This window comes from Eriocheir sinensis, chromosome 37 (assembly GCF_024679095.1).
Source record: "Eriocheir sinensis breed Jianghai 21 chromosome 37, ASM2467909v1, whole genome shotgun sequence".
NCBI lineage: Eukaryota > Metazoa > Arthropoda > Malacostraca > Decapoda > Varunidae > Eriocheir > Eriocheir sinensis.
The window spans coordinates 15,991,599-16,019,047 of NC_066545.1; the positions used below are offsets into that span (position 1 = coordinate 15,991,599).

General features: G+C 41.8%; 3 protein-coding genes across 12 annotated transcripts; 1 reads left to right on the plus strand and 2 right to left on the minus strand.

The window, feature by feature from the left end:
• Positions 1-5,136: 5,136 nt before the first annotated feature.
• Positions 5,137-11,686, minus strand: LOC127008393 (TATA-binding protein-associated factor 2N-like). Of its 4 annotated transcripts, none has more exons than XM_050880430.1 (7): positions 11,533-11,682; positions 10,367-10,513; positions 9,868-9,918; positions 9,113-9,358; positions 7,836-7,910; positions 6,793-6,896; positions 5,137-6,157 (listed from the first exon to the last, which is right to left on the minus strand). In XM_050880430.1, the coding sequence occupies exons 2-7, from the start codon at positions 10,504-10,506 to the stop codon at positions 6,054-6,056; spliced, it is 720 nt and encodes a 239-aa protein (XP_050736387.1). In that variant the 5' UTR covers positions 10,507-10,513; positions 11,533-11,682; the 3' UTR covers positions 5,137-6,053. The 4 variants fall into 4 exon arrangements, with proteins under 4 accessions (XP_050736387.1, XP_050736386.1, XP_050736389.1 ...); XM_050880429.1 differs by having other exon boundaries at positions 9,868-9,921; XM_050880432.1 differs by lacking the exon at positions 7,836-7,910 and having other exon boundaries at positions 9,868-9,921; positions 11,533-11,686.
• A 2,493-nt stretch (positions 11,687-14,179) lies between these two features.
• On the plus strand, positions 14,180-23,691 carry LOC127008395 (cytosolic 5'-nucleotidase 3-like). 7 transcript variants are annotated; one of them, XM_050880437.1, is made up of 8 exons: positions 14,180-14,255; positions 15,261-15,549; positions 15,794-15,892; positions 16,287-16,356; positions 20,781-21,003; positions 21,360-21,522; positions 21,700-21,900; positions 22,078-23,691. In XM_050880437.1, exons 2-8 carry the CDS (start codon positions 15,325-15,327, stop codon positions 22,180-22,182), a joined length of 1,086 nt encoding a protein of 361 aa, XP_050736394.1. In that variant the 5' UTR covers positions 14,180-14,255; positions 15,261-15,324; the 3' UTR covers positions 22,183-23,691. The 7 variants fall into 7 exon arrangements, with proteins under 7 accessions (XP_050736394.1, XP_050736393.1, XP_050736397.1 ...); XM_050880436.1 differs by having other exon boundaries at positions 14,183-14,240; XM_050880440.1 differs by having other exon boundaries at positions 14,188-14,228.
• A 428-nt stretch (positions 23,692-24,119) lies between these two features.
• LOC127008396 (cytochrome c oxidase subunit 5A, mitochondrial-like) lies at positions 24,120-26,847 on the minus strand. Its single transcript, XM_050880441.1, has 4 exons — positions 26,680-26,847; positions 25,443-25,555; positions 24,935-25,105; positions 24,120-24,436 (listed from the first exon to the last, which is right to left on the minus strand). Exons 1-4 carry the CDS (start codon positions 26,756-26,758, stop codon positions 24,341-24,343), a joined length of 459 nt encoding a protein of 152 aa, XP_050736398.1. The 5' UTR covers positions 26,759-26,847; the 3' UTR covers positions 24,120-24,340.
• Positions 26,848-27,449: the final 602 nt, after the last annotated feature.

Below are 27,449 nucleotides of genomic sequence, written 5' to 3' on the forward strand. Positions count from 1 at the left end.
AAAGCAGTGGCAAGGAGGCATATCTATGGAAGCCTGGAGATGTTCACAGTGGACCAAATAAGCATGAAAAATGAGGTTAATGAAAGAATCCCATCTCCTTTGGCAGGCTTAGGAAATGCAAGGGGCGGGAATGGCTGGAGGAAGAGAAGGAGGAGGAAGAGACGGAGGAGGAGGAGAAGGATACCCTGAGAAACTGAGATATGAAGATGAGGAGGTATTGGGTGGAGGGAGAAGGAAGGGGAGAAAAAAAGAGGAAAGGAGAAAGGAAAGGAAGTAAGGAGCAGGGGGAAAGAAAGGGGAAAAGGAGGAGGAGGAGGAAGAAGGGGATGAATAATAATAACCAAGTCTGGGTAGGAGGCACCAGGCAATTTCCTCCAGTCTAAGAAGCATAGTCGTGAAATACAGGGAAATTTAGTTCTGGCAGACACGGAATTACATTAGGAAACCTGCAATAAAAACAAAATATGCTTTAGAACTCTCTGGCAAATGAAAAATTAGATGCACACACAGAGTAAAGTTTATGCCATCTAAGGGATAAAGGAACAGGACTAAATTTGGGATAATAAATGATAATATGGTTAGATCAAATAGGAAAGAGTTACACCATCAAAATCTACAGGCAACACTTGTTATATGTACTAGACAGACTTCATTGAGCCCTTGACTGAGGATTTCCTACAAGAAGACATCAAGCTACAGGAATGGAACAAAAAGTGGCTGCTACAATTCAATGAAGAAAAATGGCACCTTAGAAGGGAATATCCAGCATACCAATACCACATGGGAAAAACTCCACTATCCACATGGAGGCAGAGAAAGACCTGGGAGTATAATGTTACCAGGCTACCAGTGAAGGCCAAAGCTGTGCGAATCGCAGCGGACAGGTTAAGTCCATCCCCAATAAACAACACGTACTACAGCTAAGTGCATATACACATAACAAAGGTTGCCTGAGGTCCGATTGCATGAAGCAGCTATCCTCGGGTGCTGCCACATCTACACACACAGTCATTTATTTCCCTGTGTTACCTTACTATGCAGCAGCCGTGCCCTGGCCAGTGTAGAGGCCGACCAGTGCACCCTTGGCCTGGCGGAGGGAGTTGCACCCTCGTACCCAAGACCAACTGAGGCAAGACTACAGGAGGAGGAGGAGGAGGAGGAGGAGGAGGAAAGGGAGATGAGAAGGATGCTTTGAGATATTGAGAGATGAACTGCTGGATGGAGGAGAAAGGGAGAAGGAAAGAGGAGGAAAGGAGGGAAGAAAGAAGAAAGGAAGAAAGGAGAAGGAAAAGAAGGAAGAGGAAGGAAAAATGGGATGAGGTGTAGAAAAGGAAGAGAAGAGGAAGAGAGGGAGGAAAAAAGAGAGGAAAGAAAGGGAGGAGAGGAGGAATGGAGAAAGGGAGGAGAGGAGGAATGGAGAGGAGAAGGAGGAAAAGGAAGATTGGAGGAGGAAAAAAAAGAAAGGAGGAAAGGAAGAAAGGAAGGGAGAAGATAAAGAAAAAGGAAAGGATGAAAGGGACGAGGAGAGGAAGAAAGGAGGAAAGGAGACAATCAGGAGAAAAGGAGGAGGAAAAGAAGAGGAGAAAGGAGGAGAAAGGAATAAATCATAACAATAATAAAGCCAAAATTACTAAGCCATCAAGCAACTCCACACACACACACACACACACACACACAAAAAAAAAAAAAAAAAAAAAAATAAATAAAAAATAAAAAAATAAATAAATAAATAAATAAATAAATAAATAAATAATAATAATAATAATAATAATAATAATAATCCAATACTAAGCAAATCTCAGTCCCAGATCAGCATTTATAAGACTCAAAAGTGCAGGAGAGTTTAATTAAATGCTACAAGTATCCCATTAGTACCAGCTGATTAAGAGGATCCAACACCCATGCTTAATGATACCAGGAGGGTTAGAATACGTACCATCATGGGCCCCAAATACCTTGCCATTGAAGATTGAAGTCCTTTTTGGCATGTTATTTTTTTGTTTTGTTTTTTCTCCTCTTCTATGCCTCTGTTTTATTCTCTGATCTTTATCTATTTGTCTTCTGTCTATTATAGTTTTCTTATCTCCATTATTTTATCTGTCTCCTGTCTCTTTTTCTCCTTTTTTTATCTTCTCCCTTTATCAAACTTATATTATTTTTCTCTCTTAACTTAACTCTTACTTATTCAAAGTACATAACATCAAGTAATTGTAACTAAGTCAAGTCCATAATGTGAAATATGCAATAACAAAAATAATAATGCATAATTTAGTTTGAAATCTCCCCAGTAACCTGCTCTTGCATATCAAAAAAATCCTCAGCCAATGGCGAGAGTTTTGTCCTCTACCTCTCACACGCCAAGCCTGGCAGCAGGGAGTCGACGGCTGCATCATTAAAAAATCATCAATAATAATTAATATGCATTAATATACTCTTAATTATCCAAACTTATAAAAAAGTGCATTTGACTGATTTATCCCAGTGTGAGAATATATGTCCAGTGTGTCAAAACAGGGTGTGGCTTGTGCCATGACAGGCTGTTGTCACATGGCTCATGAGTCTTGGTTCTGACACACACTTAACAGGCTACGGCTGGACCAACATAAAAAAATACTTCCTTACTTACCTTCAATGCAACATGAGTGCCATCATCTTAAGACTTACACTGCAAAAGGCAAATGAATAATGAAAACATGAAGCTGACAATAAAAACACACCTGGAAGAGAGAAAACCAAGTCAATACAGCAGGTGGGAGGGAGGCAAGGGAGAGGCGTAATATCTGGCTCTGTGCTGTAATGGCCACAAGGATGCTGCCCTAACCTGGAAGGCCAACACACTGTATAGACTCACGTAAAAGTCAAAGTTTGGAACCCAATCAGTTACTACCACTAGTCTCCCACTACACTAGGATGACAGCTTAATATAAGGCAGGTTAAAATCAAAGCTGTGTTGTACTGACAGCAATAACTAGTGTTATTTCAGTCCAATCAATTCCTTGCTATGAGGCGCTCAGATGAGAGAGGGCGGTTCACCTAGAAAATATGACGAGGCTCTCTTGCAGGGTCATATATTAAATTGGCAACCTTCAATTTGCATTAAGCTGACATCCTACTCTACAACAGCTATTTCTTTATAATACCCGTTTTACTAGTTTTGTAGGCAGTTAATTCTATTCCCCAACTGAGTCTATCATAGTTTTTGGAATCAATTCTACAATATATTGACTTTTACTCAAGTATATATGGTAATAATATTAGTTAATGAAACATGTCCACAGACTAGAGAGTAATGTCACATGAGTATAGTGATCACTGTGCCCAAACGATATACATAACAATCAAATAACACATTTTGGAACTCTAAACTTTCTACCGGCTCAGCTCTATCCCTGTGGTTCATGGAGGAAATGTTTCAAAGGTTAAAGCTGGGACTGCACCAACACCTCAACCAAAACTGATCTGTCTTTTGGCATTATCCTCCTCATCTTCCTCTGTCTACCTTTCCTTGGAGCAGCAACTTGTGGGCACTTTTTCAATACTTTCTTTTGCCTGTGGTCTGCCTCCTATGCTGAGAAAATTATCCTTTTCAGTGCCTGGACAGTGGAGTCAACCTTCCCTGGTGGAGATATATATTTTACAAGTTCTCTAGGGTGACTGTTTTGCTCATAGTGGTTCCATCTGTATGGGAGTAAGTCCAGTGTTGTAAGTAACATGAGTACAGAGAAAATGAGAACCCTCTCCCCCGGCAGGCTGTGGCCGGCACACAGGCAGCACAGTAACATCTCATGCATGAAGCTACAGACACGCTAAAGACTTCCTGGCACAACTTGGTCTAACTCTTACACCTCATTCCTTTGTTACTGTCCTTGATAATCTGAATGACCACAGCTTCACGTGCTTATCTCTGATCCAGTTACATTCACATATTTCAGTTTCTTACACCTGCATATATGCCATCATTCTCTGGTGCTGATTATGGTCGTCTCAATCAAGGAGTCTCGGCAAACCATTTTAGGGCTCATACTACTGGTATACTGATTTCTGAGACTCCTTAAGCCTATACTGAACTTGTTATGGATTATGGCTTATGCAAACAAAACTCCAGTTATTGTAATGGAGAATATCAAGCCTTCAGTAATGGTTGTTATTCCAAAGAGAGTTTCAAGACTTTTCTACCTTCACAGGATGCCCATTTATGAGTGTTATTCACTTCAACTTGTCAGGTTTGGGAGAGGAGCCAACCTGCCCACAGTACTGAGAGTTGTCCATGCCAAGAAGCAGAAGTCACCATCACTAGTATGGATTATGGAGAGTTGGAGAGAGCAGACTACTAAACCACACAACTAAACTCCATTGAAATGCTTAGCATGCTTTAGTTAAGATGCTCCTAGGAAGGGAACATTAGTTTAAAATATTTGAGTGCAGATTTTCTAATAAAAACACCAATGAAACTAAATAAAAGTGCTAGGTATGCCAGATTATCTTACTATGTGGTAGGAATGTATATGCATGAAGCAGATCTCTTTCTTAAGTATAATATGAACATTCAATGTAATTAAATATTAGGTTTATGAAGGTTTATGAAATATGAAGCTGTAACATTTAGATGTACTTTTCCTTGTAACACATACTGTTCATCTGCATCAGTGTTCAGCCTGTGGGGACAAAATCCATTGACATTATTCTTTTCAGATTTATAACCATTGGAACTATTGAGTTTGTTTAGGAAAGCTGCTTTCAGCTTTATCCATCCACCCATTCATGTCACCTCTTATTTCCTCCCTTTGTTCAGTCCTGTAAGGAATAAAATTTGGCCATTCTCGGAGAAATGTCATTAGTTCAAAACATGTCAAGTCATACAGAGATGAACACAAGGACTAGTAGTGCACAGGATGCCCAGTGTGTGCTTGGTGCCAAGAGATAGCAAAGACTCTTACCTCTCGGTACACCTAAACAATAACGCTGCTCTCTCCTTCAGTACCTGACTCTCAACACCTGCAGACTATGGCAGCGGGTTGTCTTGGTGACTAAGCTACTAAAGAGATACATTACCTGCACCACTCACACCCTTAACATTGGCATTTGTTTGTCCTTGTTTATGATTGGGAGGCTGGGTGATGGATGGGTTCAGAACACTTTGTCAATTTTATGTTTTATTGTACTTGATGAGCTGCGAGCCTACCTGCAGGCAGCGTTCACTTATTACAAAGGACAGACATTACACCGTGACCAAGAACTTCCTACTTTGTATCCTCCATCTTGAGAAGTTTGTCATACTAAAATAAATAGTACTTAGATATCCTTCATCATCAGAGATTCAGTATGAGAAAAATAATAATTGAGGAACAGATTCTCAGCTCGTGAGAAATTATGACAACCTACACCTGCGGCCTAATGTCTACCGTACAAGTATTCTGTGTAAGACTAATCCATTCAGTACACACAATCTTAACTCGCTAATATTCCCTTAAATGTGAACAATGCAATATTAATGTGGCATCCAGGGCTTGTACAGGTCTTTTTCTTGGACATTCATGAGGCCACACTATCATCATCATCATCATCACCATTATGTTCATCTCTCATTCAGTCATCAATTTTTTCTATTACTTCATCATTTCAATTCGGTTCTTCAAGTCACTGCAGGTGTAAGGTACTTTCTTTTACAACCTACCCTTCTTATTTTGTATTGGCCAAGTTATTTATATTTGTCGTTTGAACTGAGTGTGGTCCAGTATTTGTATGCATAGAAGTAGATTTTTGGGGCATCCTCTCTCTTTCTTTTTCTCTCTCTCTCTTTCCGTCTCGCTTTATTTCTTTTCCGTCATTCTCGTTTCTCACTCGACTTTTTACTCTTTTTTTGCGACTCCACCGACTCCACTGTCTCTATATGTGACTTTTGTAGCAGCACAGCACCTTGAGTCCCATTGCCAGACACGGCTAGCAGATAGTACTCGCTCCCCCACAAATGTCCAAAAACCTTGCTGTACGTACTTGGTTCATGTACGGGCTAGAGTGACCTGGCAGAGTTGAGTCTACGTAGGTAAAGAGCCTTAGTACGTACCGTTGTTGTAGCCTTGGGAGGTGTTGTAGCCCCCCCTGCTATCATAGCTGTCATAGTTGCTCCCTCCGCCATAGTTCTGGTCATACCCAGAGTCTGCAAGTACAATGTGTGCATCCTAAAACTCTTACCCCCGTTCTTGTGGTCATTATTTTTCACCCCTTGATCTTCGTTCCCTCAAGGTTTCTGTTCATTTCCGCCCTCCTCCCTCTTTACCTGTTTTGTCTCTTAGCAGAATAAAAAATGCCCAGCCTCTACATGTCACAAAACACACGAGAAATTAATCCTTTTCACCCCTTGATCTTCGTTCCCTCAAAGTTTCTGATCATGTCCGCACTCCTCCCTCTCTACCTGTTTTGTCTCTTAGCAGAATAAAAAATGCCCAGCCTGTGCATGTCACAAAACACAGGAGAAATTAACCCAGACCTAGACAGGGTTTGCCAGCACCAGGGATCGAACCCACGACCAGAGGGATGAGAAGCCACTCATCTAACCAGTCAGCCAAAGAGGTACCCCCTTGCTGAGTGCGTTTGGGAGGCTTTCCGCATAACTCCTGCAAACACCTAAACCTCACACCTAAAAACTAGAAACTGAAACCTAAGACAGCTAAAACCTGAAGTATAAAACCTTAAGGAAAGGTAATTTTTAACTCTGTATAAAATCCTGATGGAAAACTAATGTGCAGATAAACACCCACACCCACACTGAAGGAATCAACAGATTCTACTCACTTGACTTGTAGTCGTAGCCGTTACTGTTGTAGCTTGAGCCGTTGTTGTAGTTTGGGCGGCCGTTGTAGTTGTCGTAGCCTGAGCTGTAGCCGCCGCCATACCCACTACAAAATGAATGACGGGAAGGTCAGCACAAGGCCACACTCCACAGACCCAGATCAACACCAGCAAGGGCAAACACTAAATGCTGTTAGTTATCTGCATAAACAACAAAGATACGGCAAGAACCTAAGGAAGTATCAATGAAATAAATATATGCCTGGCTGAAATAATATGAAGGTGATTACTGCATTTGGTGAGCTATTTGACAAGTGACTGACTGTTAGTACTAAAGGTACAGCTACCTATGACAGAGGTTGACACATCCAAGGGTAACTTTGTCTCTAGAGTAAAGGGTTCTTATAATGAGGGAACATTAATATTCTCAGGCACAAGACAGGTCACCCTTAAGCACTATCACATGCAGCCCACCACCACCACCACCACCACCACTGTCACTCCCACCACCACCACCACCACCACTGTCATCATCACCACCACCACCACCATCACCTTCCTCTAAACTCTACACCAGAACTGACACTTTCTAACACAGCTTGCATCCTGAGATGACTGTGTGAAAGATGAATGCTAGGTTGTCTTTGAGGACTCATGGGAAGAACATAAGTGTTCTACCAGTCAATACCCCAATGTTCCATACTCCATGCTGGTATTGTATATATAATGATATGGTGGTGCATTTCCCAATAAGAATTCACAACATTCTCACGAACACAAGAAGGTTTTCAACAACACTCAGTGACAAATAATGTCAGTAATCTGTTTAGTGACTTGCGCTTCAGTTACACATTGAAGGGACAGCAAATCAAGACTGCAGTTTTATTGCTACAGATAATTCCTTTCTTGAAATAGACCATAGAGGAAGTGGAGGCAAGGCATTCCATTGTAGGTTTAGCATAGTCTGAGAATACCCATGACACAACAAGCACATGTTGCCCTCTGAGGGGCATGAGTGAGCCAAGCGTCCAGCGTGTGCGGCCTACCTGTTGCCGTAGCCACTCTCCCCATCCATCCTGGGCCGCTTCATGGGGGGCCCGCCATGGGAGCCACGTGAGGCCCTACAAAGAGACGCAGCTCAGTGATGCCCTCACACACAGCCTCCTCCTCCTCCTCCTTTTCTCTCTTACTCTTTTATAATTATTCCTAGTGTTCCTTTTTCATGTAGCATGTGTCACAGAGCCCAGAATAAGGTGCATATGTGAAAAAGAAAACTTTATGAAGTCACCATCATGCAGGGACTTCTTGCGTGAAGGTGTTTTGTCACAACCATGAACACAGTGATCGCTCTAAAACCTTGCTAGAAACTGTCAGTTCAACACTATCAGAGGAGTTCTATCTTACCAAACAGAAACACAACACTTGGCAGCATGTCAGGCAAGCATGCAAAGGATGCTGTCTCATTCTCATCTTATTCTAGTGAAACGTGCTGTTAGAACATGTCAAAAAAATAATAAATAAATAAAGAAAAAAAGAAAAAAAAAGAGAAAAAAAAAGAGAGGAACTAAGACAAGATTAAGATTTGTGGATGTTCAAACATTAAAATAAATAAGAAACACAAGCAGATGTAAACTCAATTGTTATGCATCACAGTAAGTATTGGCCATACAGCCGGCATTCATATTTCAGAATGTAGTTTGTAGTTAAACAGATCTTTTTTATGGCATCATCAACACACCATTTCCTATAAGTTGAGGGAGGCTGGGGGTCACAGTATTCAGAAGAAAGGAGACTGTTATCATTACATAAAACACAAGGATAACAAACCATCTCATTCAATGGTCATGGTGTGGGATTTTTCAACTATGTAGCTAATCAAAATGTATTCCTCAACACCAACATAGCATCAAAAATCTAGTTATGGGAAAAATATTATGACATTATTTAACAGTTAGATATCTGGTGATAATTTCTACATTTACAAAGGAGTTAAATCACAGCTTGGCATTTCTCTATCAACACATAAAAGGTTAACTTTTAACTGCAAAAACGTACTGTACTTTTCAGACAAAACTACATTAAGTAGGCAATGAAAGGTCTATCAGGGGAAAGTTTCTCTGCTCACTGCTTGGAGGGACACACACCCACCACAACAGCCAGCAAGCAACACTCACTTGGTCACGGGCAACAATCAGCGGTCAACACACTTCATCTAACATGGGCATTACTCTAACAAGTCCATGCTTACTTGTGTGCTTTCCCCCTAAGAGTCACTACCCACCCACAAGTACAAGCCCCCCCCAAAGACTGCAGCCACACTCACCCCCTCTTCTGGTAGCCGCCCTCGTAGCCACCGCCGCCACCTCCACGTCCCCTTGGAGCCCCACGGTAGCCTCCTCTGTAGCCGCCCCCCTCTATGAAGCTGCCCCCACGGTAGTTACCCCGTGGAGCACGTGGCCCACGACTCTGGAACCCCCCTCCTCGGGACTGTCCGTATGTGTTGCCTCGGAAGTTCCCTCGGTAGTTCCCCCTGAAGCCTCCACGGAAGCCCTCCTCTGGCCCGCCACCCCTGCAGCACAATGCCCAGAGGAGGTGGTAAAGAAATGGTTAGCCACAAGCCTCACAATAAACACAAATCCACCTTCCCTACCCATAAGTGAGAAAATACTAACTAAAAAAAATTGGAAAAAGGAAAGAAAAAGGGAAAAAAAGGAGAAAAAGGAAAGAAAAAGGGATAAAAAAGTGTCCAGGGAGGAGGAGGGAAAGGAACGGTTAACCACAGACCTCACAATAAGCACAAGGAGTCCGTGATCTTTATCCATTAGTGAGAAAATACTAACTAAAAAAGGCTGAAAAAACAAAGAAAAAGGAAAAAACAAAGGGGTCCAGTTTCAGTACACCACCAGCAGTCCATGTAAAAGGAATGATGAAAGAAGATGAGGATGTTAAGATACAAGACAAGCCATTTAGCAAACATAATGATAGTTTTCTGTAGCAATGACCAAAGGAAACAAGTCCCCACAGTCATGAATAAGCCTCAATGACAGTAACAGCCAGGCACAAGGCAAGCACACCCACCTGCCGCCCCTGAAGCCGCCCCGCCCTCGGAAGCCCCCCCTCATTGGCCCGCTGCTGGACAAAGGCACAAACACACATTATCACCCGTTAGTATTAGTACAATAAAGCTAAGTATAATTTTGCTTCCCTTATGCTCCTTATAATTACATGACATACAATTATCACCTTTTAGTACTAGTATGAAAAAGATATGTACAATTTTGCTTTCTTTATGCTGTTTATAATTACATAACATTACAGAGGTTAAAAAAAGGGGAGGAGGGGAGAGAGGAAAGAGGGGAAAGGAAGAAATAGTGTAAGGAAAAGGAAAGAGGGGAGAGAAGGAAAAGAAGGGAGAGAAGGAAAAGAAAGAGGGGAGAGAAGGAAAAGAAAGAGGGGAGAGAAGGAAAAGAAGGAGGGGAGAGAAGGAAAAAAAGTGTGTGAGAAAGTAGAGAAAGGGGGAAGGGCAGTGACGAAAGGAGCGAAGAGAAATAAAAAAAGGGGACACTCATTAACTTACCCTGAGTATGAAGAGAATCCTGGCCCCCCTCTGCCCCTGAAGCCCCCGCCCCTGCCGCCCCTGTACCCTCCCCTGCCCCGGTAGCCATTCTGTGAGCCCGGGTGGTCCTCATCGTCCGATCTGCTCTTGCTGCTGTCCATTTTCAACCTACAGAAAGAAGAGAAAAATTCATGAAAAGAAATATCATGCAACTTTAGGCCTATGATCTATATTACTTAAACTTTCTTTCTATCTATCTATCTCTATCAACCTATCTATATTACTTTAACTATTTCTATCTATCTCTTAACTCCCTCTCTAACTCTGTGAACCTATCTATATCACCTTAACTTTTTCTCTCTCTATCTTATAACTCTCTCTCTCTCTCTCTCTCTCTCTCTCTCTCTCTCTCTCTCCATCTTCCTATCTATATTATCTTGACTCTCTTTCTCTCTATCTATCTATCTCTTAGCTTATGACAAAGAAAGGACAAAGATAAAAGGTAATACTCAACATCAATCAACCCTTTGTCATAAATGAATGTGGGAGGAAGGGAGAGAGAGAGAGAGGAGGAGAGGAAGAAGGGGGAGGGAGATGAAAAGGGAGGAGAGAGGGGGTAGTGAGGAGGAGGAGGAGAGGAGGAGGAGGAGGTAGTGAGGAGGATGAGGTATTGAAATGGGACAATAGAATAGCTTGGGAAAAAATTTGACAACTGAGAGAGAGAGAGAGAGAGAGAGAGAGAGAGAGAGAGAGAGAGAGAGAGAGAGAGAGAGAGAGAGTAAGACAAAGTAAGTAGGTATAAAGGGGAGAGAGAGAGAGAGAGAGAGAGAGAGAGAGAGAGAGAGAGAATACCAAAAACCTAATCAATCGTAAATTTCAAACCACTCACAGGTCCACTAAATTACATAACACCTCTCTACCTTACCACAGCCTCCTTAGAATAACAGACAACACATTACAGGCGCCAGGACGAAGAAAAAACGTAAAACAAAAGCTAAAAACAAAGAATATAACACGGACATAAATTCCACCTTAGAACAATAGAGGGCCGCCCACAACACACCTATATATCTCTACTTAAGGGCCAGGACACACTCATATCAGTCCCCAATATACCCTCAGGCAGCCATTAGTCCTTATTTAAGAGTAACACGCCCCCAGCACAAGAAAACACCCGGCAAACTAACCTTTAATAAATTCTGCGGGAGCTTCAAAATGGAGTCCCTTCCTTCTTCCTCTTCCTCTTCTTCTTCTCTGCCTTCCCTTGTCCTGAATTGTCGTACTCACCACCTTCCTTTTTGTTTTAATTGATCGGTTTAGCCTTAATTAAAAGCTATCACCTGCCTGAATTGTCGTACTCACCACCCTGCTTTTTAATTCATCGGTTTAGCCTTAATTAAAAGCTATGACCTGCCTAATTTGCCGTACTCACCACCTTCCCTTTTGTTTTAATTGATCGGTTTAGCCTTAATTAAAAGCTATCACCTGCCTGAATTGTCGTACTCACCACCCTGCTTTTTAATTCATCGGTTTAGCCTTAATTAAAAGCTATGACCTGCCTAATTTGCCGTACTCACCACCTTCCCTTTTGTTTTAATTGATCGGTTTAGCCTTAATTAAAAGCTATCACCTGCCTGAATTGTCGTACTCACCACCTTCCTTTTTGTTTTAATTGATCGGTTTAGCACTAATTAAAAGCTATCACCTGCATGCCTATAAATTGTCGCACCACCCTCCTTTTTTAATTCATCGGTTTAGCATTAATTAAAAGCTATCACCTGCCTAAATTGTCGTACTCACCATCTTGCTTTTTTTTTTTAATTCATCGGTTTATCCTTAATTAAAAGCTATCACCTGCCCGAATGATATCGTACTCACCAACTTCCTTTTTTTTAATTAATCGGTTTATCCTTGAGTAAAAGCTATCGCCCCCCACACAAATTATGATATCCAGCCTTGCTTTTCATCTAGAATCAATCCACGTCGTTTTTTCAATCAGTTTCTCCTTAATTATAAAAGCTATATCACTCTATCCCCACGTAATTGACGATATCCAGCCATATAGTACTTTTCATCTAAAATCAATATATGCTCTATGCTAGGTGAGCAAAACCATATTTATTTTATCCCATATTACTATTATATTCTCACCACTGCTTAAATTTAGTCACTCTCTATCTATCTACAACTCCCCACACAAATGATGATATCCAGCCAAACTTATTCATCTAAAATCAATATGTTCAGGGCCTTAATTGATTATTCTACCACGTCCTTGTATTGGTCCACCTGAGATGGGGATCATGTACTATACGTTAAGGTCTGAGTATGTAATGCTACTATATTCGGTTTACTCGGTTCTTGGATTTGAGCGAGTACTGCTATTCGGTTTACTCGGTTCTTGGATTTGAGCGAGTACTGCTATTCGGTTTACTCGGTTCTTGGATTTGGTTATAGGTAATACTCGGTACGTGTACTCGGTTAATTCTTGCATGACCAAAGTGTGTGTGTGTGTGTGTGTGTGTGTGTGTGTGTGTGTGTGTGTGTGTATTTACCTAGCTGTATTTACCTAGTTGTATTTAGCTAGCTGTATTTACCTAGTTGTGACATACGGGAAAAGAGCTACACTCGCGCTGTCCCGTCTCCATATCCGCGCTTATCCATTGAATTGAATTGAAATATTTATTGTTGTAAAATACAACAAAGGGGAATGGCTGGTCTTGCAGACAATCAGGTGCAAAAACACGCATATTTGTATTGTATTGTATCGCAGGCTAATTAAGATTAAAATCTGTTGAGGGATCGAGGCTGTTCCAGTCACGCATGGTGCGTGGAAAGTATGTGCTTGTATGCGTCAGTACGTGTTAGTGTGATATGTTTGGTATTTATGGATGTGTGTGTTACGAGTGCGTTGTATAAGTATGTGTGTGGGTCAATATATGTCAATGTGAGTGTGCACCGCCGGCTGCACCACGCTAGCTCGTGACGTACCTACGTGGCACTATTGTAAATTAAATTTCCAGCTAGATGTAATTGTAATTGTAGTTGAATTTGTTTTGAAGTAATTGTAGTGTAATTGCGTTGAGAGTGGAAGATCGTTAATGTATCCTACGTACAGGAGGAAAAGAAGGGGGCGTAGAACGGTGCCTTGTGGGACGAGAAAGGGACAGTGTCAGATGAAGGTCCGTCAAGAAGAACACGTTGAGTCCTTTTAGTAAGAAATGCAGTGATCCAGTGAAGAATAGGTCCTGAAACACCGTACGTACGTAGTGTTTCGATTTTAATATCAGTCTTTTGTGCGGGACTTTGTCGAAGGCTTCGGCAAACTCTAAAACATTAGTGTCAACTTGTTTAATGTCACGTCGGTCGAGTAGCCTCGTTATGTCGTGAAATGTATAGTAATGAGTTGCGATTCACATGAGCGTTATGTCGAAAGCCGTGTTGTAAGTATAAGAATGTTGTTTGTGGTGATTCATTATGTGTTTGTGTATTATATATGTGTTCGAAAATTTTACATGGGACACCCCCAGCCCCGTTGTTGGGCCTCCTCCACTTGAAAGAATTAACCATGCACCGCCTTCCCCCCTTGGGGTATATATATCCCCAACGAAAAAAAAAAATCGATGTCACCTGTCTTAAACAATGAGCTAATTAATGTTTGGTATATTTGGTTGTGTGTCAATGCCCCCTTTGACTGATTGATTATATTATCTTAACCTTTTCCTCTCTATTTCTATCTCATGACTCCCTCTCTATCTCTCTTCTTCATCTACCTATATATATATTACCTTAACTTAAGAAGAAGAAGAAAAAAAAAAGAACATATGAAAGGTAGACCGTTGCAAAGGTGAAAACTCGGGTAATACAGATGAGAGGGCGAAAGGTGAAGATTCGGGTAATATATACACAGGTGTGATGAGAGGGCGAAAGGAGAGGAGAAAATTAAGTGTAAGAAGAGGAAGGAGGGTGAGTGTGGTGCTGTGAAAGACTGTCCATGGGAAAGGTGAGTGGGAAGGGTGTGAGGGGGAGAGAGATGGAAGGGGAAAGAGGAAAAAGTGAGTGTTACCTACACTACGTACTGCCTGGGGGTAGGGATGGCATGTTCCTACGCCTTTTATTGTGTCTGCAACAATAAACTTATCAATCAATCAATCATTATGTGTTTGTGTATTATGTGTTCGAAAATTTTACATGGAATCGATGTTAGAGAGATGGGGCGATAATGGCTGGGTCAGTCCGGTCACCTGTCTGAAGCAATGGGCTAATTAATGTTTGGTATTTTTGGTTGAGAGAGAGAGAGAGAGAGAGAGAGAGAGAGAGAGAGAGAGATAAGGGGGGAAAGAGGAAAGTGTGAATGTGAGAAGAGAAAGGTGTGTGTGTGTGTGTGTGTGTGTGTGTGTGTGTGTGTGAACATTGGTATGTATCTTTGTATGTGTGTCATTCACCCCACGGTATGAGCACGTGCTGAACTCATAATGGCCACCCAGTACCCTCCCAGAAAGAGCTCATAAAATACTACTGATCTATGGGTACAGCTGCATGGAACCTCATACACCACTCAACTTTCCCTCAGAAAATGAGTCCTGAGCAAGGCATGAACTGCTGCTGGGTGACAGTCAGGAGTTTTTCTTACTATTGTGTGATGGGCCAGTCCAGTAAGTCAGCAGTTTGGCAAAGTCAGTAACACCTCTGCTCTGATTGTGCTGACTTCAAGAAGTTGTACTGTACTATGATAAGAGTTAAGAGTAAAATTTCAATAAACTCCTTTCTTTCTCTTCTTGTCATTTTGATCAAGAGTGGGGGAGACTCTAAGCCTGTCCTATCCCATAAGGGAAAATATGAACATTAAATGAAAATAAGAGAAGAGAGATTATCATAAGTACTTTTTAAAACTTTTCTAATATTTATTTTTTAGCATACCTTAAGGCAAGCAAGGTGGGAGGAAGACTAGGGTGGTTGCCTGCTGGTGGGCAACCTTAATGCTGGTGGCGAGGGAGGCTCTACTGAGGGCAGGAGGACGCCAACTGTCCAGGGCACTGAGCGGGCTTCACTCGGCTGACGGTAGCCCAGGCAGGTCTTGTGGGTCAACAGGAGGGGCTCGGAACACCTCCAGCAACACAGCAGCCCCAGACCCTCTTGTAGTGTCCTCTGCCCCAGGAACCATCATGGCCAACACTGAGGGTGCCTTCCCCACGCTGGAGAAGGTGAGCTCCCCATTAGTGCCACGTGTGCTAGTTTGAAAAATTTTGAAATACATTAATGGGAATGGAAACTTTAGTTAGATAATTCGAAAGTATCCAAGTTAGGGAGAATTAAGTCATTTAGAGAAAAGGTTGTTCCACAGCATCCATGCCAATGGTCCAAGCTGCTTATGTTAGGTTGCTGCATTACCCTGTGTGCTGGTTTACTCCCTGGCTGTAACTCACATTTGCCCTGCTCTCCTTCCAGCTGAGACTTCTCGGCAATAAAAGTGTGCGCATCAAGGACCCGACCCACGTCGAGGCACTGCTTAGCACCATAGTAGCCGGTGGCTTCCCCAAACTTCAGGTGAGGAGTAGGAGAACCATTTGCTGTGGGAGACAAAAGATAAAATGGGATGCATATTGAGACCTACACCCTTACTGGCCTACCCTGCATCTCAGTGTGTGTCCAGCCCAACACATCACATTAAGCCATCATCAATAGGGCACAGTTATTACATAATATCCCTTAAACAAAATCAATGTACTGTATATATCCTCTCAGCTTTCTTCCCTCCTTCCCTTCTTTCCCTATAGTGTCTGTTGCAGACTCAGCCACACAAGTGTCTCTCCACCTGTTTGCCTTCAGGTCATGGTAGGAATGTCAATGTGCTGTATATATCCTTTCCGGCTTTCCTCTTCCTTCCCTGTCCCACTTGTCTGTCTCCACCTGAAGTGTCTGACCGCCTGTTTGCCCTCAGTTCGTGGTGGACTTTGACTTCACGCTGACCAGGGTTCACTACAAAGGCCAGCCCTGCCACTGCTCCTGGGGTAAGTGGGAGGCAACCAGAAGTCATTTTGGGGCTCATAATTCTAGATAGACAATTAATACTAGCCTTTGGAATGTCACACAGGGCTCTCAGAAGTCATGTGGCTCATAATAATACATCAACAACTACTACTAGCCTTTGAAATCTTACACAGGGCTCTCATGTCATTTTCTGGATCATAATACTAGATAGACAATTACTAATAGCCTTTGATATGTCACACAGGGCTCTCAGAAGTCATGTGACTCATAATATCAAATCAACAGCTACTACTACACCCGTTAACTTATTGGGCATTGTTTTTGTCCCCCTCCTCTTTTTCCTTATTTTTATTTCTCTCCTTACTTTACTGTCACTTTTATTTTTCATATCCATGTCTGCTCATTGAGGGGACTCTGTTTTGATATCAATTATTTATTTTCCCTTGATGCCCTTTTGTGGGTCTCGATAATATTCCCTTCCCTTGGCTGTCTGAATACCATGGAGACCTTTTGCAGTGCTTATCACTAGTGGGGCTTGGTGGGCTGGCTGCTGTGGGTTGGATATCAATGCATAGCAGGTCATGGCCATATAATCACATGTCCTTTTCGATCAGCAGTTCTTTGCCAGTGTCTTTGTTGTGGTCTGGGCTTCCCGTGGTCACAGTCTTGCTGGTTTTATACAATATCTGAAGTGTTTAGTTGATTCCCTATATCATGAAGTATATATCAATCTTATATCTTAGCATCCAATATTTGCCAATGAATGCAATTTGCCGAAAGTGCAAGCAGGAGGTGGGTCTTGAGAAACCCTGATTATCATTCCTGTTTCATCATTGTTGTATGCAAGAAGTGCTCATGCAGTCTGCCATCTGGGCCTCATCACAGTGGCGTGTAACTTCCAGGTCATTGCAGACTCTGACGTGACAAAGACCTGATTTCATGTCAGTGGAGAAATAGGAGAATCTAGTTTTGGTGAGTGTTTTGAGAGTTCTTAGTGTTGTGTCTGAAGGCTGGGGAGCTCATCCTGACATGCTGAACGTAGGGGTCTGTGGTAAGTTGAACAGAGATGAGGCCAACTTAGTCTGAAGGCCTGGGTGTGTTGAGCCATAATGATGTCACTTTTGGCGGCCTTCTCAGCACAGTCCATGATCAGCTGTTTAGCGATGGTGAAAGTTAGGCTGCCCACAAGTCTGATTCTCTTCTAACTTCATTACTATCATTGTTGTATCAGTCTCCCCTTCAATGAACAGCAAGCAGCAACAATAATAATGATGGGAAGTAGAGGCATAACAAACTCAAATGACGTCACCTTCTCCATTTCTTGGCAGCTGATCACATACTCTGCAGGGACTGTCCCCACCTGTGACTTCAACACAGCTTACAGTTCAGGCCCTCCGATCAAGACAGCCTTGGTAACACTGGTCTTGTCATGCAAATAACAAAGGGCTTATGGTAGAGTTGGGTAGAGCTCATTCTGTCATGCTAGCATCTAAGTGGCTTTTGGTAAGGCTGGGAGAGCTGATTCTGTTGTACCACTAACTGAAGGGATTGTAGTGAGGTTTTGTAAAGCTGTTCTTGCCACACCACTAACCAAGAGGCTTGTGGTAGGGGTGGATAAGAGCTGGTTGTGTCATGCTGGTTAATGAAGTATTTGGTAGTGTTGAGTGGAGCTGTTCTTGTCATACTCATCACAAACAGACTTTGGTAGGACTGGAGTTGGTTGTCATGCTGGTAAAGGGGTTTCTGGTAAGGTTGTACAGAGCTTGTCATGCCACTAACAAAGAGCTCATGGTTGGGATGGAGAGAGGTAGTCCTGTTATGCTGGTAAAGTTGAGTAGATCTGCTCTCGTTGTGCTGGTAACTCTAGGCTCTTCTAAGCTGGGGCAGAGTGGATGCTGTCCTGCTGGTAACCAAGGGGCTCATGCTCAAAGGTTGTCGGTAGCTTCCTCAACACATCATAGATTTCACTTTTCCTTGGCAGTGCTTAGTGTGGGCAAAGTAAACATTTTTCCTGTAAATACTGTCATGCTACTTTTAGTATGCTAGTGCTAATGAGACCTTTTCCTAGACTTTTCTGGGCATTGTTCATACACATGTATAAACTATGCATGACTGTCATGCTCCCAAGGCTGACGGTGCCAGAGCTGGTATAGTAGTGACTATTGCCGTCTTTCTCTTCCTTGTATCAGTTTATCTGTAGTACTAACTCTATATTTTCACATTCTGGTTCCCTCAAACAGTAAGGCTTCTTGCTAAATATATTGTTTTACTGCAGGGTCTGGTCTGCAATGCCTTGTACTTATTAAATAACCTATTCTGCAGTTTGTATATGTTGCTTCTTGGGATACTGTATGGGAACACACATACTATGAACTAATTGTTGCTGTTTCATGTATAAAGCATGAGCTCACCACACTGTCTGCCATTCAGAACTGGGAAATTCATTAAAAGGCAAGTGTTGCCAACTTGCCAATCCCAGGTCTGTTTGAAATTGAATTCCAGTCTTTATTGGAATATCAGATCATTTTGTTATAGATGGATTGTGCCTGTGATTCTTTGTTGTACATGAGCTCAGTGAACTGTAGTGTGAGGTGCAGGTGTGTGGATGGAACCTCACTGGCTTTTCAGGTCATTGCCGACTCTCACTCGGGTCTGGGACAAGGGGAAAATGTGTCAAACTTGTCACGGTGAGTTGAGCTCCGACACCCACCTCCTGCTTAGCCCAACGTTCCTCTCAAGCACTCTTTGAGAGCCTCACCCTCTGTATCACCTGGACACAAAGTATTTGCATGGTACTCATAGCAGTTCATTGCACTCACCTAGATGTTTTGATAAATTAAGCTGCAGCTGCTTAATGTTAGATCTGAATTACTTTTTTGGCAAAATTTAAGGGACAGACTTTTAAATGATTGCCACTTTTCTCAGAGTTGAATTTGTTCCTGGGTTGAACTTGTCTGAGCTTTTGAACGGTTAACTTCTACACAAGTGTATACAGTAACACCCTTCATCATTGTCCTGGCTCCAAACACCAGACAGTCAGTCACCATCACTGCTGCTGTTAACCACCTGTTCCCTGCACAAGTCACAGCCCTGGGGTAACACACCACTTCCCTCAGTGCAGGTTCAAGGACCAATGTCTGCTGATAACTCTTACCTTATTGTAAGACAAATAATTAAAGACACATTTTTAATTGTTTATTATAAGCTTGCATTTTTTTCATGCAGAAACTCCCAAAAACATTGAGACAAAGTAGGAACAAAGAATGGAGGTTACCTGCTCACAGGCTACCAGCACTGACCTGCACTGGCAGCCAGCTTGGGTAGGCTGACACAGAAAAAAAGAGGTTTATCTGCTAGTAAAAAATGTTATCTGGTTGCCACCCAGTGGAGACGTTTGGTGAAGAGGTTCTTTCGCTGGATAGTTCTTGTGCAGAATTGAAGAGGACAAGGATGGAATATACAAAATTTAATTGGGAGAACATAATGGTCATATGTCAGTCAATATCACCTCATTAAGCTGAAGTGACCCAAGGATATTTTACTAGTATGTGAGAATAACAGGAAATTTTTAACATTTTGAAGGTGGGACATTGCTGGCATGCACTTTGTTCCTCGTGATCCAAAAAGCAGGTCTATTAAGCTTGCAAGCAATCCAAACCTCTTTGTCCAACTAACTTTCAACGCCCACAACACTCATCCACTCATGCTGACTAAGCAAGCAACAATGGTCCCCTGATTTCAGCATTTGTTTACCATTTACTGTTGATGAGATCTCAGGCCCCGCACCGCCACTAACGCAGCGCTCCACAGGGCCGTCAACAAATACGATGTTAGCCTCAATAATAATCCTCAATTCATTTATTTGCAAATGTCGTAGTTAGTGAGCGAGTCTTGATTGCTTTCATGAATAGCCTACTGATGTCCTTTTAATAAACCCACACGTGTAACCAATGCCAACACACTGGAACACATTCATGACCAGGAAGGTGTGTGGCCACGCTTGGTAGTGAGTGCATGTCCGTGAGGTGGGTCGATGAAGGTCAGTACCAGCAGCCTTTGAGCGGGTAACCTGGTTTCTGTTGCTACCCTTACAGCGGAGAATCAAGGGTGCCTTGAATGTGTAGGAAACAGTAACAAAATTCAAAATGCCTTTAGAAACATATCAACAAGTATGAATTAATTATTATACAGTATTGGGTTCAGTTTAGTCCTTATTGGGTATATGTTTAATCTTATTCTTAAAGCTGTTTATTGGATTTTAAGTCCTAGAATAGAGAGATAAGCTGTTTATTAATTACCAAACTGTATTTAGAACTTTTACACCTCAGTTAAATGTCTCAATAATACATAGTTTTCCCATTCGAATACTGACTAGGACACATGTAAACAATTTGGTAAGCTCCCTCAAGTTACTACATTCAGGGATCGCTTCCATGGGTTGCAGGCATCTTGGACAACAGCCTCGAGATGCCCATGTATTACCGCGAGGAGGCCAACAGTCTCTTCTCTAAGTACTACCCCATCGAGATTGACCCCAAGATGATGGAGGAGGAGAAGATTCCCTACATGCTGGAGTGGTATGGCAAGATCCACGACCTCCTTGTCAAGTGTAACCTCAACCAGGGTTCCATCAAGGGCATGGTCTCGACAAGCACAGTCATGTTGAGGTGAGGAAAGCAGTGTTTCGCCTGTATTGTGAAATGTATCAACACCTCAGATTGCCGGTTTGTAAAGCTTCATTGAAGTTGCTTGGACTTTCATGACCTGTTTAGTGCCAGAGGTGGCCTCATTAATGATAAGCAGCAATGTATAGCAAAAAACAATAGAGAAAGGGTTCAATATGTTAGATAATTTTATCTAAGTACAGTTACTGAGGGTGCATGTTTTTTTTTCAAACCCTTTCTGCATTACTAGTGTATGTAGTGTGAGTAGCAATTTTTAGTTTTTCTCTGATATAGTTCTGTAGTCTGAGTAGTGGGTTGTCCAGAGGCAAGGAAGCAGCTAAAGGTGTTTCCTGGTGCAGGGACGGAGCGGCGGACCTTTGCAAGAGGCTGCACCAGGCGGGGGTGCCCATCTTGGTGCTGTCAGCAGGCATGGGGGATGTGCTGGAGCATGTCCTCTGGTACTTCAACATTTACACTGATAATGTCAAGGTGGTCTCAAACTTCTTTAAGTATAATGAAGAGGTGAGTTGTGTGTACATATACATTTGTGTACATGAATGTATTATTTGCTTTTAAAACAGGCGTCTTCTGTAACTGAAGAGAGTTGTTTCTGTGCCTTGTCATGTAAGTAGTGTTTACAGAATATATTTGCAGTGGATTTAATTGAACATTCACTTAATTGAATAACTACATCCTCAGGGCATTATGGTGGGCTTCAAAGGAAAAATAATTCATGTGTTCAACAAAAATGAAGATGCCATCCATTCCTCAAACTACTTTGAAAAGCTGCGCCTCAGAACCAACGTGATACTGATGGGAGACTCAATAGGGGACGTCAAGATGGCCCTCGGGGTGCCCCAGCCAAACAGTGTGCTCAAGATTGGCTTCCTGAATGGCAAGGTGAGCACCACTCAGCGGTGGCCTCAGACTGTTGTTGTCCAGGCACTGAGAGCTCACTATGACACCAGTCCAGCCTTTTGATACCATTTGTTATTTATCAAAATGTTGGCATCACAATAAAAATAATTTAGAATCAACACAACACTGCAAAGTACATACATTGACTTCATCTTTCAGATCAGTGAGCGTCTGGAGTCCTTCATGGAGAAGTTTGACATTGTGCTTCTTGATGACCAAACCATGGACTTGGCCAAGTCAATTGTAGACTTGATGGAGTCATAAACAGTCAGTGGCTGCCACCACCCAGTGGACCAGAAGGCAAGCCAGAAACTTTTGTAATGGATCTAGTGACGAAGGGCTCACCATTACCTAACATGTATTTTTAGTTTAGTCACCGTGTGACTTAATTTTTGTTGCAATCTCTTCAATAGGGTTTAGTCACATTAGGAATGGTATATAATCAGTGATATACTTAAAAGTCCATGTTGGAAGGGAATTATTTTTGTGCTGATACAGCTCCACTTCCTTACATTTTAGTGAACTGAGTGTGTCAAAGACGTCACAAAGAACGGACATACCAAAGCACAATTGTGTATTTACCAGGAAAATCATTAGTAAAAAGAAGTTACCATTATTTTGAACCAAGGAATTGATTATTGTTTAGAATAGTTACAAAGGTTTATTTAGAGGAGCTGTATATTTAGTAGAATTAGGTTATTAGTATTTTGAAGCAATGAAACAAATTACTATGGAGAATATGAGTTACCAAGCCTCCTAGTTACTTAGTTTTCACAGTTACAAATTAATTAGTTTCCTTTTAAATTAAACTAGTTAATTGATGAATTTTTTCTTTACCAAGAAAATCATAGTTACTATTATACTGAAACAAGAAAATTTATCAGTTTTGAAACTTTTCAATTACAAAATATGTTTTGATAATGAAATATGTACACTTAGAAGTGAGGCTTTTGAAAGGTAATTATAAACAAAGACAATAAATATTGCTAGTTAAGGGAACAAAGTTTGTATTTGTATTTTGTGATAAGCTGGGTGGTTAGGAATGCAGGGCAGCAGCAGGGGAAATGTAGTTTTTATAAGGTTTTATTGTGGCATTTTGAAGCAGTCGGTCTCATTACTTCCTCATCAGGTGATTAAGTAGTTGGAAGTTAGCAGAGACTAACATCCCTGCATTTGTAAATGTGACCTTTATATCCTCATTTAAGTTATTTGATTGTCTCCATGTTGCTACAGTATCTCCACTTTTTCTTAAAGGATAAATTTTTACAAAATTTGGTTTCATTGCACTGTATTGTTCAGGGATGTGATTGGGTCTTTGATTTCATTTCTTGTGACCACTATGCATACGTAACTCTTGTCTGTCAAAACAGAGCTCGTTCTGTGCGGTGATGAAAGGATCATGTAATTGCTGTGGCCAAGTGCGCCATACTTTTTGGGGAGAAACAGGATAGTTACATAATATATTTGCTTATTATAACTAGCTTTTTACAAGCAAATTTAAAAAAAATATTTTAATTGTAAACTAGGTTTACCTTATAATGCTTGTCCATTAATTCTAGTCATGGTTAGACACCCCCAATTTTCAAACAGATCTACGTGTGATTCTCACGGGTCCGCTATAATGATGGGAAGAAGGGAGAAATCGCATCCTGGACATAATTAACTTGAGGAGTTAGATTATTGGTTTACTATGATTTTCAGGGTTTGGGTTGTGTGCTGCACATCATGAAAGTGGTTGCCTGTGCCTCATGTTTAAATAAAGTGAATTACATATTTATTTTTCAAGTCAACCTTACTAACTGATCTGCGTGCCAGTAATGAATATTTAATTTGTCCGTCTTATTCATCATTTGTGACAATGTTTGTAAAAACCCTAACACAAGTGTGGCAACTCCCAGAAGATTAAAGGGGTCATAACTAAAGACAATAAAGAGAAGAATGTGAAGGGCAGGAGTCTTTGATAAGCAGCGCAGTATCAGAAAATCTTGAGGTAATGTGGTTAGTAAAAGACTAGAATGTTGTTGGACAGGAGTGAATAAATATTTCTACCATGGCCATCCCATTGGGGGATTCTGAGGAGCAGGCAAAATTAAAATAAAAAGAACCTTACTTCTTCATGACCTAAAGTTTCATCAAATCTTTAAATGTTCAATTCACACACACAATAACTTTAAAAGGAATTTACTGAATACAAAGCCATATTACCACCTGTACATAATTTATTAGTTTTATATTGGAGAATCTTCACTGTACAAACTCATCACAACTCCACACATACATGGGGGGAGCTCCCATGTGTGATGGCCACTGTTGTCATTAGCTATTTTATACACCAAGACAATTAACACTGCTCTTATGCTGGTTTAATTCATGAATGGGATGAGACACAGTCTTGGAAAAATATACAAGGGAGTGAACCACCTCAGTCATACACACTGGCAAGGGCAAGCTCAGGTTTGTCATAACCAAGCTCCTCAGGGGTGCTGATGCTAAGCTCCTTCAGGGTGGGCCCGATCTCCTGTGAGGTAAAGATTTGTCACAACCCAGAAGAAAACTCTATGTGCTCAGCTAAGTCTAAGAAATTCCAGGTGACATGATGCTACTAAGGTGCTGATGAGACCACTACAAGGAAACAAAACCCCTACATTTATAACTATCAAGAGTTCCTGGGTAAAGTGGTGCTGCCTAAGGCCACAGCATGATGCAGTCATTTGGTCAAATTGTGTATTCATGCTTCATACATTTCAATCAGGCAAACAATATCCTACATTTTTATATTAAATAATTATTACTCTATTTGCATTTACATATACATTTTATAAAAGTCTATGCAGGATGTTCAGTCAGCCTGATTTAAATACACAAAAAATGCTGAAACTGCAACTTCATGGAAACCCTCTGCCCTGCGCTAAGCAACTTGTCGACACTCAGCTTCATCCAGGGACTTTGACATCATGAATTACAGACTACTCATGTTGTGCTGGACACAAATCTGAAACAGTTATGTGTACAGTACCTGCAGAATGTAGGGGTAGATCTCTTTCTGCTTGCCGCCACACTTCTCCTTGACAGCCTCAAGGAAGCGGACTGCGAGGGCAAAGTCATCAACGCGGCGGCAAGCCTTCAGTGCAGCGATCACAATCTTGGGTTCAGGTACGAGGTCCATGCCACAGAGGTCATTCATGGCCTGTAACAAAATCAACACATCTGAGACTCGGCCGGCGACTTTTTAGATATATGTGTTTTCTGATACTGATTTTGCTTGATTCTCTGTTTCCTTAACCTTAATTATCTTACTGTAAATCTCGTACTTTAATCCCTTAAACATTTATTCTCTCTGCTTTAGGTGTTGGAGGTTACAGACTTTGTAGCCTAAAGTATTTGTGCTCTTCCACCTTTACCTATTGCACTGTTTAATAATCATAATACTAATAATACCATATTTTTGACAAGTATATATGGTATGAAACTACTGACAAGCATACACAGATTCATTGCAGAAAAATTATTGTAGATTTACCAACCTTACGAATCTCCCAGCCATCAATGTCAGCCCTGGAGAAGTAAGCCTCATACCGAGCGTCCAATTCTGCGTCGGTCTCTGTGCTGTGTTTGGACATACTGCGGCTCGCTGTGACTGCGGGAGGAACGTGATCTTTGTAGTACTGGCCCCATACCAGAAATAAATATTAATCATGGACATGACTTACCCATAATGATTTATACACACAAATGCCTTTAGGAATAATATTTGAATCTACCATTGTTATTTTGAAAAGGCCTGAGATAGAAATGAGGACTCTTTAGGTCTCATTGCCACAGATTCCCTTTGAATTAACACTAGAAAGCATGCCTTGTGGCTCAAAGGCCTGAGTTTGAGTCACAAAAAAAATTTACCCACAAAAAATCCATTACTCATGTTTTGAGAAGTGTCAGTTCCCCATATACCAATTCCATTAACCCCCTCAAAAAAGTTAAATTATCGGCATAAGCAGTAATATCTATCAGTTTTCAGAGTTATATATTTCACAGCTATTGATTAAATATATTTTTGGCAAGAAGCCAGTCAATTCCTGTGGTTATTATAATGATTTGTGGAAAACCAAGAGTTTTTAGCATCAGTTTTGCATAGGTATCAATGTTTCAAGTTATTTTTCACTAGAAACTGATAAACCTCAACCATCAGAACTCAAAACAGCAATGAGGAAATGACTGTGGAGGAGGAGGGGTAGGAGAGGGGAGGCAGATAAGTGTACTAGCAATCCATAAACCCAAGATAGATGTACAAAACTCAAGCATTAACAAAAAAATGATAAAGAAGAGATACAAGAAAGCAGGAAAGGAGGAGGAAGAGGGGGAGAAGAGGGGAGGCAGATAAGTGTGCAAGCAATCCATAAACCCAAGATAGATGTACAAAACTCAAGCATTAACAAAAAGTGATAAAAAAAAATGCGAGAAAGCAGGAAAGGAGGAGGAGGAAAAATAGGCCCAGGGCAAGACATCCTCGGGGGGGCACCTCAGCCGGATCCCTGACCTGTACCCCCAACCGGCCCTTGACCCCCCGGCACGCCCTCACGCTGCCCTTGAACCACCATCCGCCCTTCCCATACGGCACCGAGCCTCCTGAAGGTGCCACAGCGACGCCCCGGGAACCTTGCATCACCGGACTAGGTCATGTTGTGGAACGGTGATAACACTCCAGAGATAAGTAGCTATTTTATACCCTTTTTCCCGCCTCCAGGTAAAATTTATGGCTCTCACCCGCTGGTACCCTGGCGGCATTCTGTCTTAGCGAGGCCCGGGCGAGGTGGCTGGCTCTGGACACGGCGGAGAGGAACATTTTGAAGGAGGCGGCGGTGGTTCCTCGGCGGTAATGGTGGACCAGCTGGGCGGGGGACGGCAGCGCCACCGCACCTCAGAACCACAAGCAACGGTGCCAGATTGTCGTATTTATTCAATTTTTGGCTCTTAACGATCACAATAAGACATCAATAATTAACCATTTCAACGATAAATATATTTTAATCCAGTTGTTGTGGCCCAGGAGACAGTTTTGGGGTCGGATATTGGTAATTATAAGACGCGGTGTACATCGATCTGGCACTCAGAACCACAAGATATTTTTATCCCCGGCGGAATCACATGATTTTTAAGCCCTTGGGTTTGAATCATCGTATTTTGTAACTAGGATAAACGTGCATTCAATACTTTAGCGTGTCATTATATTTATCAGGCAGAGAAGAGTGCTTTTCTTCCCCGATAACAGAAATTAGCAAGTACGTGAGATGGTTTGTTCTGCTGTTTTATCAGTCTTAACGTCATATATGTACAAGTTACCTATCATTTCAGCTGTTTTGATATACTAATGGTCCTTTTATCCCTAACAATCAAAGTTGGCGAGTAGTTGCGTCATGGGTTCTCCGGGTGTGGAGTGTTAACGCCTGAGGGGAGGGAGGGAGGGGGGGGGGGAACCACCTCAATCCTTGCGTCATCACCGGCGTATTTATAAGCCTGGCAAACTGCATCCTTCC